Raw genomic sequence first — 17,311 nt, forward strand, 5'->3', positions numbered from 1 at the left:
GTCCATTCTCCTATGCTGCTAAGAATAAAGCCAGTTTTTAACACCATCCGGCCTAACATGCATTCCAGTTATGGGATCAGGGGGGAAGCCACACTCTTGCGCTCCTGGAATTTGGCAAGAGGTAATCGGGATGATGGGTCTAGATGGGGTGTTATGCCAAAGACCAAGCTGAGTGCTGAAGGTCAAATAGGCAAAGCACAGACTAGGAAGAACCCAAGAGCTAGGGACCTTTATAGGAAATGTCCCCAGGTGTCTTCCCAAGTTATCCTATTAGTTAGGGCAGACCGTGAACTCTAAAAAGGTCCATGTGGGGAAGCTATCACGGATCAGCCAGCTCAGCCTCTCCTGGAAACCGAGGAACTGTCTACATGAGCTTTTACCGTGAGGAGAATGTTCACCTTGCTTGGCTTCAAGCTTCAGTTTTTTTTCCCCTCTCATAAAAGAAGGGACTTTGTAGAACTCCATTTCAAAGGTGGAATGTAATAATGAAACTTTCTTCACTTTAAATTTTAAACCACCTATTTCTATTTTAAAATTTAAATTTCCTATCAAGTTTGCATTTGCCTTTGACCTAGACAGTCAGAAGTGGACTGGAGAGGGTCTTTCTATTTTTTGCCTTTTCTCCCTCTTTTGTGACTCTTAGAAAAGAAAGAAGTTCCCATGGTGGTAGAGCAGAAACGAATCCAACTGGGAACCCTGGGGTTGTGGGTCTGATCCCTGGCCTCGCTCAGCGGGTTAAGGATCCGGCATTGCCGTGAGCTGTGGTGTAGGTCACAGACTCGGCTCAGATCTGGCGTTGCTGTGGTTCTGGTGTAGGCCGGCAGCTGTAGCTCTGATTAGACCCCTAGCCTGGGAACCTCCATATGCCGCAGATGCAGCCCCAAAAAGACAGAAAAAAGAAAAGAATGCCAGAAACCTAACCATTCAATGCAAGTAAGTCAACCTACAACTTCAGGACAATGTTATGTGTGTGTGTGTGGGGGGGCCTCTCTAATAGAAAGGAGCTCTGTTAGAATTATAATACTGTATAATATTTATATACTGTCTTATGATTTAAAGCCTTCCTTAGCCTTTCCTTCATATGATCTTTATGGCTCTGTGATATCCTAGACTTCAAATCCACAGAACTTAGCCAAATACCACCAGCTTTTACGGTACAGTATGCAGGTCCCTGGCTCCCAGAGACCATCGGAGGAGTGTCAGGACCGGAATCCAAGTTTGTCTAAAGCCAGTGGTCCCCTGAGAACCTCTACTTTTTACAGAGGGGTGTGTGTATCATATTGCATCTCATATATAAAAAGCAGAACATGTCTGACTCGCATTTAAACTGAGGCTGGGTAGAACGAAGGATTTTAAGTTTTAGTATCTGTTGCCATATGGTTCCACAAGCACCCAGATGTTGAAGAATCCTCCTAATTAATGAGCAAACAAGAGTCAGAGGAACCCACTCACCTCCCCAGGTCAAGGGGTGACTCTGCTCATGACCTACCACTCCCTGGCAGCCCCAAGCTGCAGGCCATGAGCAAACACTCCAGAGCGCCAGGGACGGAGTGCCCCTGTAACGGACTATTAATGTTTCTAGAAATCATCACTTACAACTCTGGGTTTTTTTAAATGACTTTACCTCCAGTTTGCCTGGCTTTTCAATGGTGGTGACCAAGGACCTGCAGGACTCAAGGTCAGCAAGTGGCGACCGGGAGACTGGAAATGCTGGACCCAAGACAGCAACGCCCAGGAAAGGCTGTCTGCCTGGATCTTATGACTCCTCTGCCCTTCCTTCAGGTGCCGAGACCCTGTAAAGCGGTGGTTACCTGCTCGTATTTCTCCAGCTCCGTGTGGTAGATTTGTCTGATCTGTGAGAGTTTGGCTCTGTAATCGGAATGCTCCACTGAGTTGTCTGAACCTGCACCTCCGGAAGCCGCTGCCGCTGCAGCTGCCGCAGCCGAGCCACCACCCTTCTCTGGCCCTGCCACCCCCTCTGCTAACAGCATGTTGTCCAGTCGCATCAGCTGGGGGTCTGTTGGCTCCTCTTCCTGGGCTCCCCGGATACTCAAAACTGCAGGGAGACACAAAGAGAAGGGAGATGCTACAGTAACCTGACAAAGAAAAATTTAAAAACAACAAAAACCACGTAGGTCATATGGCTAAAGAAGTCTCAAATTACTTGCAATGTGGCGTCTGAGCAATGAGCAAAGGGCAGGAAAAAGAGAAGAATAGGAGGGGGAGAAAATGCAAAGAGAGATTTGCTTTGATTCTCGAATGAGTGATGCTCTGCTCAGATGAAGTACCTAGAAGAGCCAGGCTGGATGGAGGCAAAAAGTAGACACCCCACCGGCTGGAGGGAGGTGGGATCAGGGAGTGGGTGGTTAATTCGTATGGAGTTTCATTTGGGGAAGATGGTGGTGATGGCTGGACGATAATGTGAAAGTACTTAAGGCTACTGAACTGGACACTTAAAAATGGTTAAAACCTTCCATTTTACGTTACGTTATATTTTACCCCAATGAAAAAACTTTTAAAACTATAATAAAATTAATTATAACAGAATAAAATTTCGATTTCGTCCCCAAACTGCCAAATGTGAATTCAAGGAAAAGCATTTCCTTCTTCACGGTCTAATTTTAGATCTCTGTGAGTTTGTGGTTTTACACTCACTGACTTTGTAATATCCGATCAGCCCACATTCCAAATCTCTAAGCTAGCTAGGCAAATACAGTTAATTTGGAATGAAGTCTTAAGACCTTTTCCCCAGACTAGGGAGGTCCAGCTCCCAAAATGGAGATCTGTCCGTTCCAGGTGATAAGGACTCTGTCCTGGTAGACACAGGGACGAGATCCTTTGAACACACTGTCCCAGGGATTCAGAGAAGCCAGTGTTCTGGGAGAAGGAGGAGGCTCAGTTCCATAAGCAGCTGCTTTTTATGAAAACACCATGACCGTTTGCAGGGGGTGAGGGGGTGATTTGGACTGAGAGAAGCAAGGGATTTAGTAAATCAGCACAAGAGCTAGGCAGTCTCTTTTTACTACCTCCATACAACCTGCCATAAAATAAATCACTCATCTAAACCCAGTTTAGTTGTCAGCAGCCAAGTCTTTGTTGAGAGTGAACATGGAAAGACTTTTCAATTAAAAAGAAAAGAAAAGAAAATGGGAGGGAGGGAGGAAGGGACGTGACTAAAGGCAGAGGAGGTGTCCCCCACTCGTTCACAACTGGGGATGGAGACAGCAGGGTCTACTCGGCCCTGTGGGTCTAGGCACAATCAGCGTCCAGAGCTGTCTCCAGCCAGGGCACATCGGGTGAGCCCCACGGGGACGGTGCCAGGTGCAGTTGTCTCCTGACCCCTAGCAAGGCAGCCCCATGGCGTCGTGACAGGGCAGGTGGATCTGAGCTCAATCCGAGGGGACATGTAGACATTCAGGGGATTCCGTCACGTATAATACCAGCATAACTGCTGGCTGTGCCCACATGCTCCTGACTTCTCACAGGCATGACAAGAACCAACCTTGAAAGCTGTTTCGAAGGAAATCCTAATTCCTGTGCTACAAGGAAAACGGCAGCATTGCTTTCCTGAAACACGAGACAGTCAAGTGGAAGGTCCAGCCACGGGGACCAGCAGTGGCAGTTAAAGCACAGGGCAGAGGCGTGTGCCCCTTGAAATGATGGGAGGTGGGAAGGGAGGACGTGGGGAAGGCAGTTGGCAGGGAGGAAGGAAGGAAATCCACCCCACACACAAAGAGCCCACACTGGAGGACTCAGCCTCGCCTCTCACATCTGAAGTTTTAATATTCTGCTGCAATAAAAAAAATTCTAAATTGGTGATGGTATCGTGCAGGCTTATTTTGTGGATCTCTTCCCAGTGAAATCTTTCTTTTGAAGGCTCAGGGGAATACACGGAAATTGTCCCTTTGATCTTGGAATAATAAAGATTTAGTCACGTTATTCAGTTCCTTGAATTTATTTGCTCCAGTCTCCAAAGTCACTTCACCAGGAACAAAGGTTTCCTTCAGAAAGTAAAAGAATGCTGTAACCATTTCCTGAATACCGAGCCCTAAAGGTGTGGTGCTGAAAAGAATGGGGACCCCAGCCCCCACCTAGCAGCTGGTGCTCAGAGCCCCTCCTTCCTCAGCTCAGTGAACTCTTCCAGGTGAGGTCATGAGTGTGTGGGGTCCATGGATGGTTCCTCAGTGAATTTTACTAAATAAATTTTCCTCACTTTAGCAACAAAAACACCTCTGGGTCATTTAAAAATGAAAAAAAAAAAAAAAAAAAGAAAGAAAGAAAGAAATCACCTCTGAGCCATTCTGTAATTGCTGCACTTTTGCTTGGTCATTAAAAAATGGTACTGGGACAAAATTCTATTCTAATCCACTCTCAGGAGTCTCCATGGCCCATGCACTCCAGAAGAGACTGCAGACCTCGGCAGGCGGAGACCTCCCTATGATGCTGAGGCTGGTAACACCTGAGCTCGGCAGGGATGCCTCCGAGTGGTCCTCCTCATCACCCCATAACAACCCTTCCGGTGCAAGGTGCAGCACTGACAGATGCTGTCACAGTTTCTGGTCTCCACAATGGTAGCCAAGCAAAAGGAATAATGCCCTCTTAATGGGGAGGAGGCGCTTTCCGAGCGCTACCTACACCCTGCCTTACCCGAGAGGATGCTGAGCATCCTCAGACAGCACCTGCGCCTGAGACCAACTCACTCACCCCTTTAGCTTTACTCCTCTGGCAAAGTTCAATTAGCTATGAGACGAGTGCAAGAGGCAAAGAGAGAGGTGTGCACAGACCAAGGTGCTGGTACTAGTTCCTCCAGGTACTAGGGAGGTGACCAGGTGTGCTCGCTCCTACTAGTACTTCCCATGTGCCCACTATTAACCTCTGAGCATGTTTTCCCTTTCCAGCCCCTCCCAGCTGCACCCATGTCCATGCCCCACTTTTGCTTTTAAACAATTAATGCTGGAGTGCCCCCTGTGTTGCAGCAGGTTAAGAATCTAGCATTGTCACCACAGCAGCTTGGGTCCCTGCTGTGACGCGGGTTCGGTCCCTGGCCTGGGAACTTCCATATGCCACAGGCCCGGACAACAAAAAAAGAAAGAAATTCATGGGAAGAACAAATTGTCCACACAAACTCTGTACGCCTACCTAATTAATATTTTTTCTTGGTCTTAAAATCTAACTGGTTTTAAATGAAATAAAGGAAACTGCTAAAGCTGAGAAAGGACACTGAAGAATACACTGTGACCTCGCCTCCCCCTGGATTGACATTCCAGGACAATCCCAGAGGGTAAAACACTAATCTTTTTCTCTTTTTGTCCCCCTTCAGGTATAAAGGATACATTTATTTGGGCGGGAGGAACAGACATTCATAGTAAAAGTGTTATCATTTTGCTTAGCTTTTAGATCATTTGATAAATCTTTTAAACAATTACTCCTTAAAAAGAAATTTGGATTCATAAGGATTTAATATAATTAGTTTCCAGCTCACAGCAACGCTGGATCCTTAATCCACTTCGAGACCAGGGATCGAACCCGGAACTTCATGGTTACCAGTCGGGTTTGTTCCCACTGGGCCACAACGGGAACTCCCTATAACTGGTTTCTAAATGTAGCCAAGAAGACATTGCTATGCTAGAAACAGAATACACCATAACATCCATGTTACTGGCATTTTTACTCAGAGTTCGAGACTCATAAATAGGCCCCATGCCAGAGATGTGAATAAAACAACAGAAAAAAACAAAATCCCAACAGTCCTCTCCAAATTACGCCCTTTAAATTATGTTCAAATCATTATGAAAATAGAAGTTTCAGAGTAGGGTCAGAACCACAACCACAACTATATACACACATGCGCGCGCGCACACACACACACACACACACACACACACACACACACACACACACACAGAACATGAAGAGAAAATGTTCTTTTTCCACCACAACACATGGAAGGTTCTGGTTCTGATGGTCTCGGGCTGTGCGTGTGTGCCGGGAGGAGGCATGGATGGACCAATAAACAGCACTGTATGTACAGATTTCTGCACAGAAGGAGCAGGATGCAAATGTTCCACGATAAAAGTGGGTGCTGGGATTCACTGGTACGAAAAACTGTTCAGCTAGCGAATTTAAAAAAAAAAAAATCCCACCGACATTAAATAAATAAATGAAAAGGCCGATATGTCTAAGCAGAAGTGATGCTACCTATTTACTGCTTGAAGTCAGCACTCTGGCAAGTAGGAGACAAAATGATTATTTAAAAGCTCCTTTTTATCTCTGTGGCACCATGCAAGTCTCAAATGAACCTTTCGCCAGGACACCAGAGATGTTAACACTCATCCTCCAAGATCCAATTTCAACCAGCAGAGCTGTTACCTAATCCAGCAACCATCACATATGATCAGGTTCCTGCTCCCCTGATGGGCGCCCTGCGTCCTCCCCCGCCCTCTCCCCTCTGGGCTCCCCAGCCCAACCGCTTTTACTGAAACAGGTTTTAAAGGGAAAAAAAAATCCCCTGCTTATGCCAGTGCATATAGGGGTTTAACCGTCAGGTCTGAAAACATCCACTACCAAAAATGAAATCAACTGCAGTGGATTTGCTCTCCGAAAAAGGTCACCCAACGAGAGATTTAACCCTTTCGGTAATCATCCTTAAAGAGTTTCCTTTTCCTCATGTAAGAGACCAGTCAAGAAAGATAAGTGATTTATATAGAAATCTTCTCATGCCCTTTAAAAAGCCTCATGTCACGTCACTGGCCTGGGGTTAATTCTTTGGTGAAACTCCCAAGATAAGGGGGCTGTCACAGCACTGTCGAAGCTGCTCTCACAACTGGTCTCCCGCTGTTCTTTATTTATTTATTTCTCTTCACACCAGGAGAAAAACAAACTAAACCCAAAGGCATATTCAAGATCCTTGGCAGGAGGGCAGCGAGGGGGTTGTTTTGTCCTTGGCGGAGCTTCCACGGGAATCCGGAGCAGCTCCAGACAATGTCCACTAGAGGGCACTCTTTCTTCACCAAGGACTGGCTGGGCTGGGAGGGCCTGGTCTTTTCCAGTCCCCAGGTTCTTTTCGAGCTGGGGAAAATAACCCCACTTAGATTCCTGCTTCCACGGGTGGGGCAGACAGCAGAGAAGGAGAGCAGCTCTACAGAGACAGTGGTCTTCAGATTCAAACAGCAGTTCAGGGACCAAAGCTGGGCTGAGGGGTCAACAGAGATAAGAGATGGATAGACAAGAGACGTGTGGTTGGGAAAAGGGCACAAGGCGTTCCCCCCAGGATGAGACCTCATACTTTCCGACCAATCCCTTTGCTTGATCTGAAATCATAAGACTGAACCCCTGTGCAGGTGTTCCACTGTCCACAAGTTGGTCTTCAATACACCTGACCAGGAAGCTCGCCCAGGCTCATCGCCAAACCTGCTCTGCTATCTCCCAGGTGGTCAGAACTTTGGACAGAAGTGTGGGACAGAAATACATTGTCCCTGCATTTTGAGAAATAGAGCAAAGTGCCTGCCTCCTGGAAATATCACAGTTACACCTTTTATTTGTTCAGAAAGTACTTCGGCACCATGAATTGCATCACCTTATATAAAACATGAATATTAAAAAATTAGATAGTGGATAAACGAAGGCTGAGTAGTTTCCCCCCAATCAAAGCAAACGGGAAATGCCATGACTGGAATTTAGGTCTTTCACACTTAGCCACTTCATCTTCTACTACAACAGTAGGGTTCTGACTCACAGAACCCTACAGTAGCCAAGGGGATATGATTTCAGTTCTGCATAGGAGTGTACAGATGCACACAAGCACGCATGCACACAACGTCCTGATGCCCAGGGCATGACTGATATGCTTGTTTTGTTTGTTTCTTTATATATTTTTGGCTACACCCACAGCATGTAGAAGTTCCTGGGCTAGGCCTGAGCTGCTTCAGTGCCGATGCTGGATCCTTAACCCACTGTGCCACAAGTGAACTCCCATGTCTGACACTCTAAGGAAAGATAATCAGATATGAGGTAGGAAGGAAGGAAGTTCTTCCCATCGATTTCTTACTTTCTTTGAAATTTCCTCCAAATCCGATCCTCTTCAATGACTTTTTTTCTGCCATAGAACCATTATAGTTAGAGCCACTGGGCCATGTGGCTCTTCCCTTTCAGCCATAAAAAACCACTAACTACCGTGCCATCCCATTTCAAATCTCAGCTCAAAATCTTTCTCCTTGAAACCTACCCAGACAATAGCTAAAAATGAACTCCCTTGCCTCTAAGCCACCAGGGCAAGTACTATCTACATCACAGCCACAGCACATCTCAGAACAGCCAATGTCACAGCTGCTGCCTTGCCAGCAAGACTGTGAGCTTCTGAGAAGCAGTGACGACCTGTCCTACATCCATGCATCCCCCCTGTATAACCTCACAGAGCCACTGGCACTGAGCATCTATTCAAGCATCTCTTAACATAGGAAAAGGAGGGAAGGATGCAGGATGGTGTGGCCGTGGTGATCTCTGCCTCAGTCCACTGTCCTTGGCCAGGCAGGCAGTTTCTTAGATGTGCTCTTCCTCCCACTGGTCCAGTTACAAGTTGGACGAGGGTCAAACTTCTGGTAAAAGGCCTGTCCCTCTGCCACGTCTTCCACCTGCACTTCAAAGAATGGTCAAATCGGACTTTTCAAATCTGAAAATTCTAAACAAAGCAAATACATGCTGTCATCTAGTCAGAGCCTCTGGAACCCACAGCTGGTATGTCTCCAGTAAGCCAACATTACCCATGAAGGCTCTGGGTATGAGGAAGAGCCTGGCACCTGACTGGTACCTGGGAAAGAATTCCTCGGAGGGCGGGCAGTGGCCTCCAGTGAAAGCTGCACAATCTATGTTACCCACATGAGTCCTCTGAGGAATGCTTGGTTCACATAAGCAAATAACTAACCAAGCACCTCTAAGGTGCCAGAAAGGGAGGTGGGTGCTGAATAATCCGACATGGGCGCTGGCTTCAAGAGCCCAAGTTTAGATTCCTTCCGTCTTTCTTTACACTTTGCACCAACTGTCCTGAGACCCGTGGTGGGAACATCACATTGCCAGAGTAGGTGGCTGGCAAGCAAAAAAAGAAAAAAAAAAAATCACAGTAGACACAACTCTCTCTTCCTTCCCCCAGTTTCTTTCATTCCTCATAAGCACAACTGCATCCACAAATAATAAATTCCTAGCTCAAGCTGGAAAATAATGATGACATAGTTTGATTCTTTTGAACAAAATGTGGAACCGAAACCTCACATTAATGGCTTGAGGTTTAGGATAAGTGTGTCCTGATGTTTTCCATGAATTCTCAACCCCCTCATTCATTTGCGTGTGTGTTTAAAAGACTCTGTCCAACAAATGGAAATCGTTAACCATTTGATTTTCTAAGTTTTACAAACCAGGATTAGAGCTTGTTGCTGGTCAGAGCTTCCGGTTAGCCTGGGAGAACTAGTTACCATCTGAGTTGAGATGGTCCATCCTGGGTGGAGATCTCTGATGCTGCAGTTGTCAGAAGGTTCATGGAGTCTTCAAGGGTGAAGTTGTCCAAGTTCATGAAGTTGTCCAAGTTCATGGAGTCTTCAAGGGTGAAAGCCACCCTTGAACTGGCAGCTGTCTGCCTCTCAGCTGTCAGAAGCTCAGGGACACCAAGGTGGGACCCACAGATCTCTGGTCTCTTAGTGCATCAACAGGGGTTTACATAGGAAGATAAGATGTCTTCTAGCCCTTTCAACTTTTCTCCTCGGTTTGTTAGGCAAGTAGCCCAAGCAAGGGGCCTTGAGGGCTTTAAGTCGGTCAAGAGAGAGGCTTTGAGATTCCTGAAACATTTCATCCACAATTACTCAATGAGCATCTCCTGTGGTGCGAGGCACTGTTATGTGTTTCAAAATAAAATGTGGTCTCATTCTTCACATGCACCCATCACTACCATGTGCAGGGCTTTGTGAGAAGTTTTAAAGCTGGAGATAAAAATACAAATGTATGACCCTCTGGAGATGATTTTAGGGTTTTTGCTATCATGGTTAATACTGGGGGGCAGAGGCATTTCTTTAAAGAAATATGCTACGCTTTTTTGTCATCCCCTTTTCTGGGCCAGGCTTTGGCGGCTCTGGTCACACTCATTTTCCACTTCTCAGGAAACACTCGGGCACGGATCCCGTTCACAGATCCTCTGCTTGGCACACGGAGTCTCCTGGACCACCTGGCAGAGAGCAGACTCCTGCACCGGGCAACAGACTCCTGCCTTCCTGGATGGGTGCCGGCTGCCTGGGCGAGGGGCATTGGTCCTTAACAGCTCAAGCTTGGACTGCTGCTCAGGAAACCCCTCGGCCTGAAGAGGCGCCACAGACATTGGTAGGAGGGCAAGACTTCACACTGGCCTTGGCCTCAGACTGCTAAGCAGAGAGGTGTAAAGGAAGAAGAAAAGCTTCTGGGGGGGACCAGTTCAGGGTGTGGGAGCCCCACAGACTTGGTAGCCCAACGTGCAAGAAATGGTTTCCTACTACATTGTACCTAAAAAGCATGAAAAAGGTGGAGCCATTGGTTGGCGGCTTGCCATGCAATCCCCACAAATGCAAGCTTCTCTCTCCAGAGGTAGTTTCTCAAGGAAGTGGCCACAGAGAAAGCAGGAGAAATGCCTCACTATTCTCTTGCCTTAAGAGGAGAATGGTTCTGTAGCTTGGAGTCTCAATGAGACATCTAGCATATTGCCTGCAGGTGCTGATACATGGCCAGTTTCCTCTCCCATCAGATTTCAGTATCCCCCACAAGTATAAACACAGGCCCAGGCTCTCTTCTGTTCACCTTGTACCATGGCACAAAAGAGGAACACTGGTACAGAGCCAGGTACCAGACTCCTACCATGTGACCTTGCCTCCCTTCAGCTCAGCTTCTTTATCACCCAACAATCAATAATAATACCAACCACACCGTAATTCTTATTAAAGGATTAAATAAGGTTATTTTTACAAAGGCACATGTCCATACTTGGTAACTGGTAGCTTTTCAATTGTTGGTTAAATCGAAATCAATCCCATCGATAAAGGTCCCTTTGGGAAGAATAAGAAAGCAAGATGGATTTAGAGTTAAGAGTTGGGGTTTTGTATGTTAGGAAACAGCAGCAGAGCAGAGGGAACCAGGCTAAGTCAATGAGTGTATAATAGACATACAGACACACGCATACGTACAGTCGCTACCTCACCTGCTGTGCTTCTAGGAAAGCTCGAAATGTCACCATCAAGGCCAGGAAATCGATCCTCAGCTCACACAATACAATTCAAAACATCTTTTTCCCCTCCTTTTGCTGGTTCTTTATGGTTTTGGGTTTTTTTTGTTTTGTTTTTTGTTTTTGTGTTTTGGGGGTTTTTTGGGGGTTTTTTTTTGGCCATACCTGTGGCATGCAGAGAAGTTCTTTGCCAGGAATCACACCCATGTGACAGCAGTGACCTAAGCCACATCAGCGACAATGCCAGATCCTTAATCTGCTGTGCCACCAAGGAACTCCTTTATGTTCCTGTCTTGCGGTTCTTCTCCCAAGCACACTGAGAATCTTGCTTCCTCTGAAGCCTGACGTGCCCCCTCTTTACCAGAGGCTCCAGCTTCAGGCTTCCTGAGCCAGAAAGCATTCCTGATCTGGCAGAGCTCAGGATGAAAGACACAATCCTTCTAGAAAGCCAAAAAGACCCTTCTGGGAACCACTCAGCACGGAAGCAACCTCACTTTCGGTCAGACAAGCTAGCCTGGATGCTATCTTTAATAGCTGCTTCCAAATTTCCATTAAAAAATAAATAAATTATAACCAGGAGGGAGCAGCAAAGACTCTATTCAAGACCAAGGTTTGAGGAAGTATGTTTCAGTTTCAACTTTTGGGTGGGATTCAGACGTCACAATCATCCTTCTCTGTCAGGGCACAGAGAAACCCCACATTCAAAATACTAAAGGTAACTGGATATTGCCACGTGCATATCTTGCACGGTCTTACCTTCTGGACATCATTCCACTGTCTCAGGACTACAAATGCTTTTTCAGCTCCTAGTAACTAGCAGGATATTCTTGTGCATAGTTTCAAGCTCAATCATTGCAAAACTATTTTTTTTTTCCTTCGATCTTCCAAGCAATTTCCTCAGAACTAAGTTGGAAATAAAGAGCATGTTGTCCCACAAAAATCTTTCCAGGGTTTGAAAACCACAGAATAATTCAAAGGCAGGGTTCCTAGTACAATGTGTTGTTGACCTTGAGGGGTCCTCACAGAAGATAGTGTTAATTTAGTCTTAATTTACCCCATGATTGTTTCCAATCCCACAAATTGCAGAAGGCAAATACTACTACGGATCATATACCTTTATCCCACTGGAGGAGGTGTACTCTACCACAGGAGATGATTTTCACGGACAGAGGTGTGCAGACCAAGCACAGACAGAGGGATGACATCCCAGTTGGCAAAGGCAATTTCCAGCCAGGGTCAGATACAGGGTCCAGAATCAGGAAACAAGGAGCAACATTCTGGCTCCATCCCTTCGGCCTCTTTAACTTGGTCCTTCTACTTCTCCCTAATTCTTGTGAATGAGAAACATAATTCCTGGAGTTCCCGCTGAGGGTTAAGAATCCCGCTGCAGCAGCTCTGGTTGCTGCAGAGGTGTGGGTGCGATCTCTGGCCCCGCACAGTGGGTTAAAGGATCCAGTGTGACCATAGCTGTGGTGTAGGTCACAGCTGTGGCTGGGATGTAATTCCTGGACTGGAAATTTCCATATGTGAAAATGTGATGGGTGTGATATATGTGATGGGTGTGGCCATAAAATTAAAAAAAAAAAGAAAAGGAAAGAAAGCCAAGAGGGAGGGAGGAAGGAGGGAAGGAAGGAAGAAAGAAAGACAGACAGACAGACAGACAATTCTTTTGCATCTATAAGAGGATGGAAAGCACTCACTCAGTCTCAGGACCACCATTATTACTACTATAACTAACACTGATAATAAGAAAATCATTTCATGCAAATGCGTGCACTATGCTAATATTTATCTTGAGATAGGAAATATGATGGAGCATGTATCTCTCCTTCATGGGATTTAGGAGAGGGAACAGTTAAGAAAGGGGGTGCCTGGCAGAGAGTTTCGGTCCAAAGATGAAGGAAAAGAATGATCTGCTGGTTTCTTCCACTGCATCCCTCTCCATGGACTCAGAACACTGATTTTCATTTTTTATTTTTATTCATTTTTTATGGCTGCACCCATGGCATGTGGAAGTTCCCAGGCCAGGGGCTGAATCTGAGCCTCAGTGGAGACCTTCACTGCAGCTGTGGCATGCCAGATCCTTTAACCCACTGCAGCAGACCAGGAGTCAGACCTGTGCCTTAGCAGCAACTTGAGCTGTAGCAGTTGGTTTCTTAACCCCCTGTGCCACAGCAGGACCTCCAGAGAACACTGATTTTTAGTTGAGTTCATGGTCACTGGGAGGAAAGACACTTTCCAGCTTCCCTTGCAGCTAGATGTGGTCATGTCTCCAGTGACAAAATTCTGGTCAGTGACGGATGAGTGGAAGCAAGATGTAAAACTCTCAGGAATGTCCTTAAAAAGAGGCAATGCCTTTCTTGCCCCTCTGTTCTTTCCTTCTACTAGCTGGAATATGGATATAATGGCTGGGGCTCCAGCAGCCACCCTGCACCATGAGTTGACCTGGAGAACAAAAGCCACACTAATGACAGAAATCAGATAGAAGTTCTCATATCCTGGAGACCAGCCTGATGGTCACTTTCAGACTATGTGAAAATAAGACAGAAATAAACTTTTATTTTGTTTAAGCCAAGTTATTCTGGGGCTTGGGGAGGTTTTTGTTTCATTTTGTTTTTGGCAGCTTGACCGACCTAAGCTAATACAAGCTATTAAAAAAAAAAGAAAGAGAAAAAGAAAGAACTAGAGGGCAGAGTGATTCTGTGTTGGTTAGAGTGTTACAGAGGAAATTAGAAAGAGGCAGATTTAATAACAAGAGGCAAGTCACAGCAAAACCTGAGTAGCCACTGGGGAGAATTTCTTCCTGCAAAAAAGAGGTTTAGAAAGATAGGAAAAGGCCTGATCATTAGAGGGCCTCTCTTGGGTACCACTCAGGCTATTAGCAGGAGTGGAAGAAGATCCTGGAAGTCTGGAGTGAGGGAGCAGGAGAGGGAGAGGCCTCCTGGTCTCAGGTTAGATGGCCGGGGGGAGCGTAGCCTGAATTGGAAAAGAGAGGGTGGGTGGTGAAGGGTGGCCGCATATGGAAACTGGCCAAGAGCACTCTGCTGCCTCAACGATAAAGGAGGCAAAGAGAAGACTGTATCCTGATCAGATTTGCTAAGGCAGGCTAAACTGCAATGCTGGAGGCAAACATAAGAGCAGGAGCAATATGGGAGACCAAGTTCTTTTTTTTTTTTTTTTTTTTTTGCTTTATAGGACTGCACCCGTGGCCTATGGAAATTCCCAGGATAGGGGTCCAATCGGAGCTACATGTACCAGCCTATGCTACAGCCACAGCAACGCTGGATCCGAGCTACATCTGCAACCTACACCACAGGTCACAGCAACGCTGGATTTTTAACCCACTGAGCAAGACCAAGGATCGAACCCTAGTCCTCATGGATCCCAGCTGGGTTTGCTACCTCTGGGCCACAAAGGGAACTCCAGAAGACCAAATTCTAACAGATCACTTCAGGCTGCTGGAACTTGTCCACATATCTAGAGCTCATATCGGGATACTGCTTTACACTATAGTAAAATAATATTTTATTTTAGGTTGCCTAGTGGTTAAGGATCCAGTGTTGTCCCTGCTGTGGCTCGGGTGACGGCTGTGGCGTGGGTGCGTCCAAATAATAATAACAATCATAACAATAATAATAATAAAAACGTTTGCCCTCTAACCAACCTGCTGAATTCACCAGTTTCCTGGAAAAGGGACACAGAAGAAGGAAAGGGAAATTCCAAGGCAGCCCCCTTAGAGAGGAAATCACCTCCACTCACTTTGGCGGTAGCAGAAATTCCCCAGCAGAAGGACACCGGGTCTATTGATGGGCACACCCAGGTCCATTTCAAAATACACGTCAATTAACTTTGTTTCTTCCATGACCACAAACAACACCTGTGACCCTAGGCAGTTATCTCACAAAGGCATACAAGGTCAGTCTGGATCCTTCAGGGATGGCATGTGGATGATCCATGACCGCTCGTTACAAAAACCATCCCGAGCACAAGTCTTGCTGCTAATGAGTCACTAGGGTCAATCTCGGACACAAGGGGCTGCGGAATTTTCAGCAAACAGGCTGCAGGAGAGGCAAGAGGCTTTTGCTGCCTCTCAAACTTCCGCAGTAGCCTCTGAAACCACTAAGACTTGGACTGACAAGGAAGGTTGGAAGGCAGGACAGAATGCTAGAGGTGTCTCAATTCTCACCCTGGGCTAGAGCATGAGGGTGCTAAATAAGAAATGCGGATTGTGGGAGTTCCATTCCTGGCTCAACGGTTAAGGAAACTGACTAGTATCCACGAGGACAACGAGGGTTCGAAACCTGGCCTCAATCAGTGGGTTAAGGATCCAGGGTTGCCGTGAGCCATCGGGTCACAGAGGCAGCTCAGATCCAGTTGCTGTGGGTGTGGCATAGGCTGGCAGCTGTTGCTCCAATCTGACCTCTAGCCTGGGAACTTCCATATGCCTCTGGTGCGGCCCTAAAAAAGCAAAAGAAAAGGAAAGAAAGAGAGAGAGAGAAAGGAAGGAAGGAAGGAAGGAGGGAAGGAAGGAAGGAAGGAAGAAAGAGAGAGAGAGAGAGAGAAAGGAAGGAAGGAAGGAAGGAAGGAAGGAAGAAAGAAAGAAAGAAAGAAAGAAAGAAAGAAAGAGAAATAAGGGTTGTGATGGTGGACTAGAAGAAGGGCGTTTGAGATAAGGGGCTCCGGATTGCAAAACACACCTTCAGTCATCACCAGCCCAGTCTCACGATAAAAGAGAAACTTCTCATGGGGACCAAGAAAGATCTCAGCTTGATGTCTTAAGAGAGGCACAACATTTCTGCTTTGGGAAGGGGTCCAGAGGGTCATTTCCAGTCGTTCCCATCTCAGCACCTGTGCCTTTCACTGGGGAGCGGGCTCCACCGTGACTCTGAGCTCCCGGGCCATCCTCTCTTTCCAACAGAGTCCACGTGGCTGAAATCTTGAATATATAAACACCTAGTTGGTCAAGTGGGCTTAACTTTTCCTGCACTTAAGCGCCAGCATTCAAATTCCACCCTGGACAGGGCTTCTCAAAAGCTGGTTCAAGTTTCCAGGGGGACATCTTAAAGGAGAAGTCAATTTCAAGTCAATGATTGCAACTTATCGAAAATGATGTGCTACTTAGCGTCTGCGGCAAACATCCTGGCAGGCGACGAGGGGAAACAGCACTGGAGCAGATGGGAGCGATTAGGCTCTGATTTTCAGCCGGGCTTTTTCTTGTTGCCTCGGCTTGCTTTTACACCCTGGTAAAATCAGAATGTCGTCAGGGAGAGGAGAGGGCTTCTCTGGTCCATCCGTTCTTCCTGTGCGCTAGAGAGGTGCGCCCTTCCCCCCGCCCCCGCCCCGCCACGCCACGCTCAAGAACTCTCACACAGGAGGCGCCCTCCCCCGGTGGGGACGCACAGTGGTCATGACGACCAGCATCATCAGAAAACATTTAGCACCAGGAGGTGCCAGCTAAATACATCAACTGTTGACAGGGAGACAGATGATGGGGGATCTTAACTTTTCTTTAAAGATCTGCCTCCCGTAGGCTGGGCCTTATTTACTGGGGTTCTCACTCTATTTATCTGAAGAGGTATCTTGTTTTCTCCTGCACTGAGCGAGCTGACATCTGTCTGACCCACAAAATACCTCTCAAGCTATGGAGTGCAAAAGTTCCACAACCATTTCACCAGGCAGATGTGACCACCGCCCTTCTCAGGCCCCTTGATGATAGGACGCCATTGGTCCACCTTTGCCTCATGAGAGAGGCCCTGGCAAGCCGCATGGGTCTCGCTGAGGATGCTGATTCACAGAGTGCTGATCACCCAGCAAGTCCCCTGCAGGACAGAAGAGACTCCAGCTGTCCCCACGTCATCAGAGGCCCTTGCAGGGGCTCTTGCTCTTTGGGGTAACAGACACTTAGTAATCCCAGAAGCCAAATTTGCTTTTCTGTTGCGGGGCTGCTTACTTTCCAGTGGCACTCTGACTCTGCCAGACTGGTCATGTCCACTTATGTTTAGTGACAACCTTAGAGCTCCGTGAAAATAAAAATCTCTCAGCCTGCACAAAGTGTTGCTGGCCTGCACAATTTCACCCACA

The 17,311-nt window shown here is 46.8% G+C and overlaps 1 protein-coding gene across 5 annotated transcripts in view; it reads right to left on the bottom strand.

Moving 5' to 3' along the window:
- The window catches only part of PBX1 (PBX homeobox 1), a 345,739-nt gene that overhangs the window by 96,268 nt on the left and 232,160 nt on the right, over positions 1–17,311 (bottom strand). For all 5 annotated transcript variants that reach the window (XM_005655372.3, XM_005655374.3, XM_001927886.6 and 2 more), the window contains one exon: positions 1,812–2,056. In XM_005655372.3, the coding sequence (XP_005655429.1) occupies positions 1,812–2,056 (245 nt within the window). The remainder of the gene's footprint in view (positions 1–1,811; positions 2,057–17,311) is intronic.

This window comes from Sus scrofa, chromosome 4 (genome assembly GCF_000003025.6).
Source record: "Sus scrofa isolate TJ Tabasco breed Duroc chromosome 4, Sscrofa11.1, whole genome shotgun sequence".
In the NCBI taxonomy this organism is placed as follows: domain Eukaryota; kingdom Metazoa; phylum Chordata; class Mammalia; order Artiodactyla; family Suidae; genus Sus; species Sus scrofa.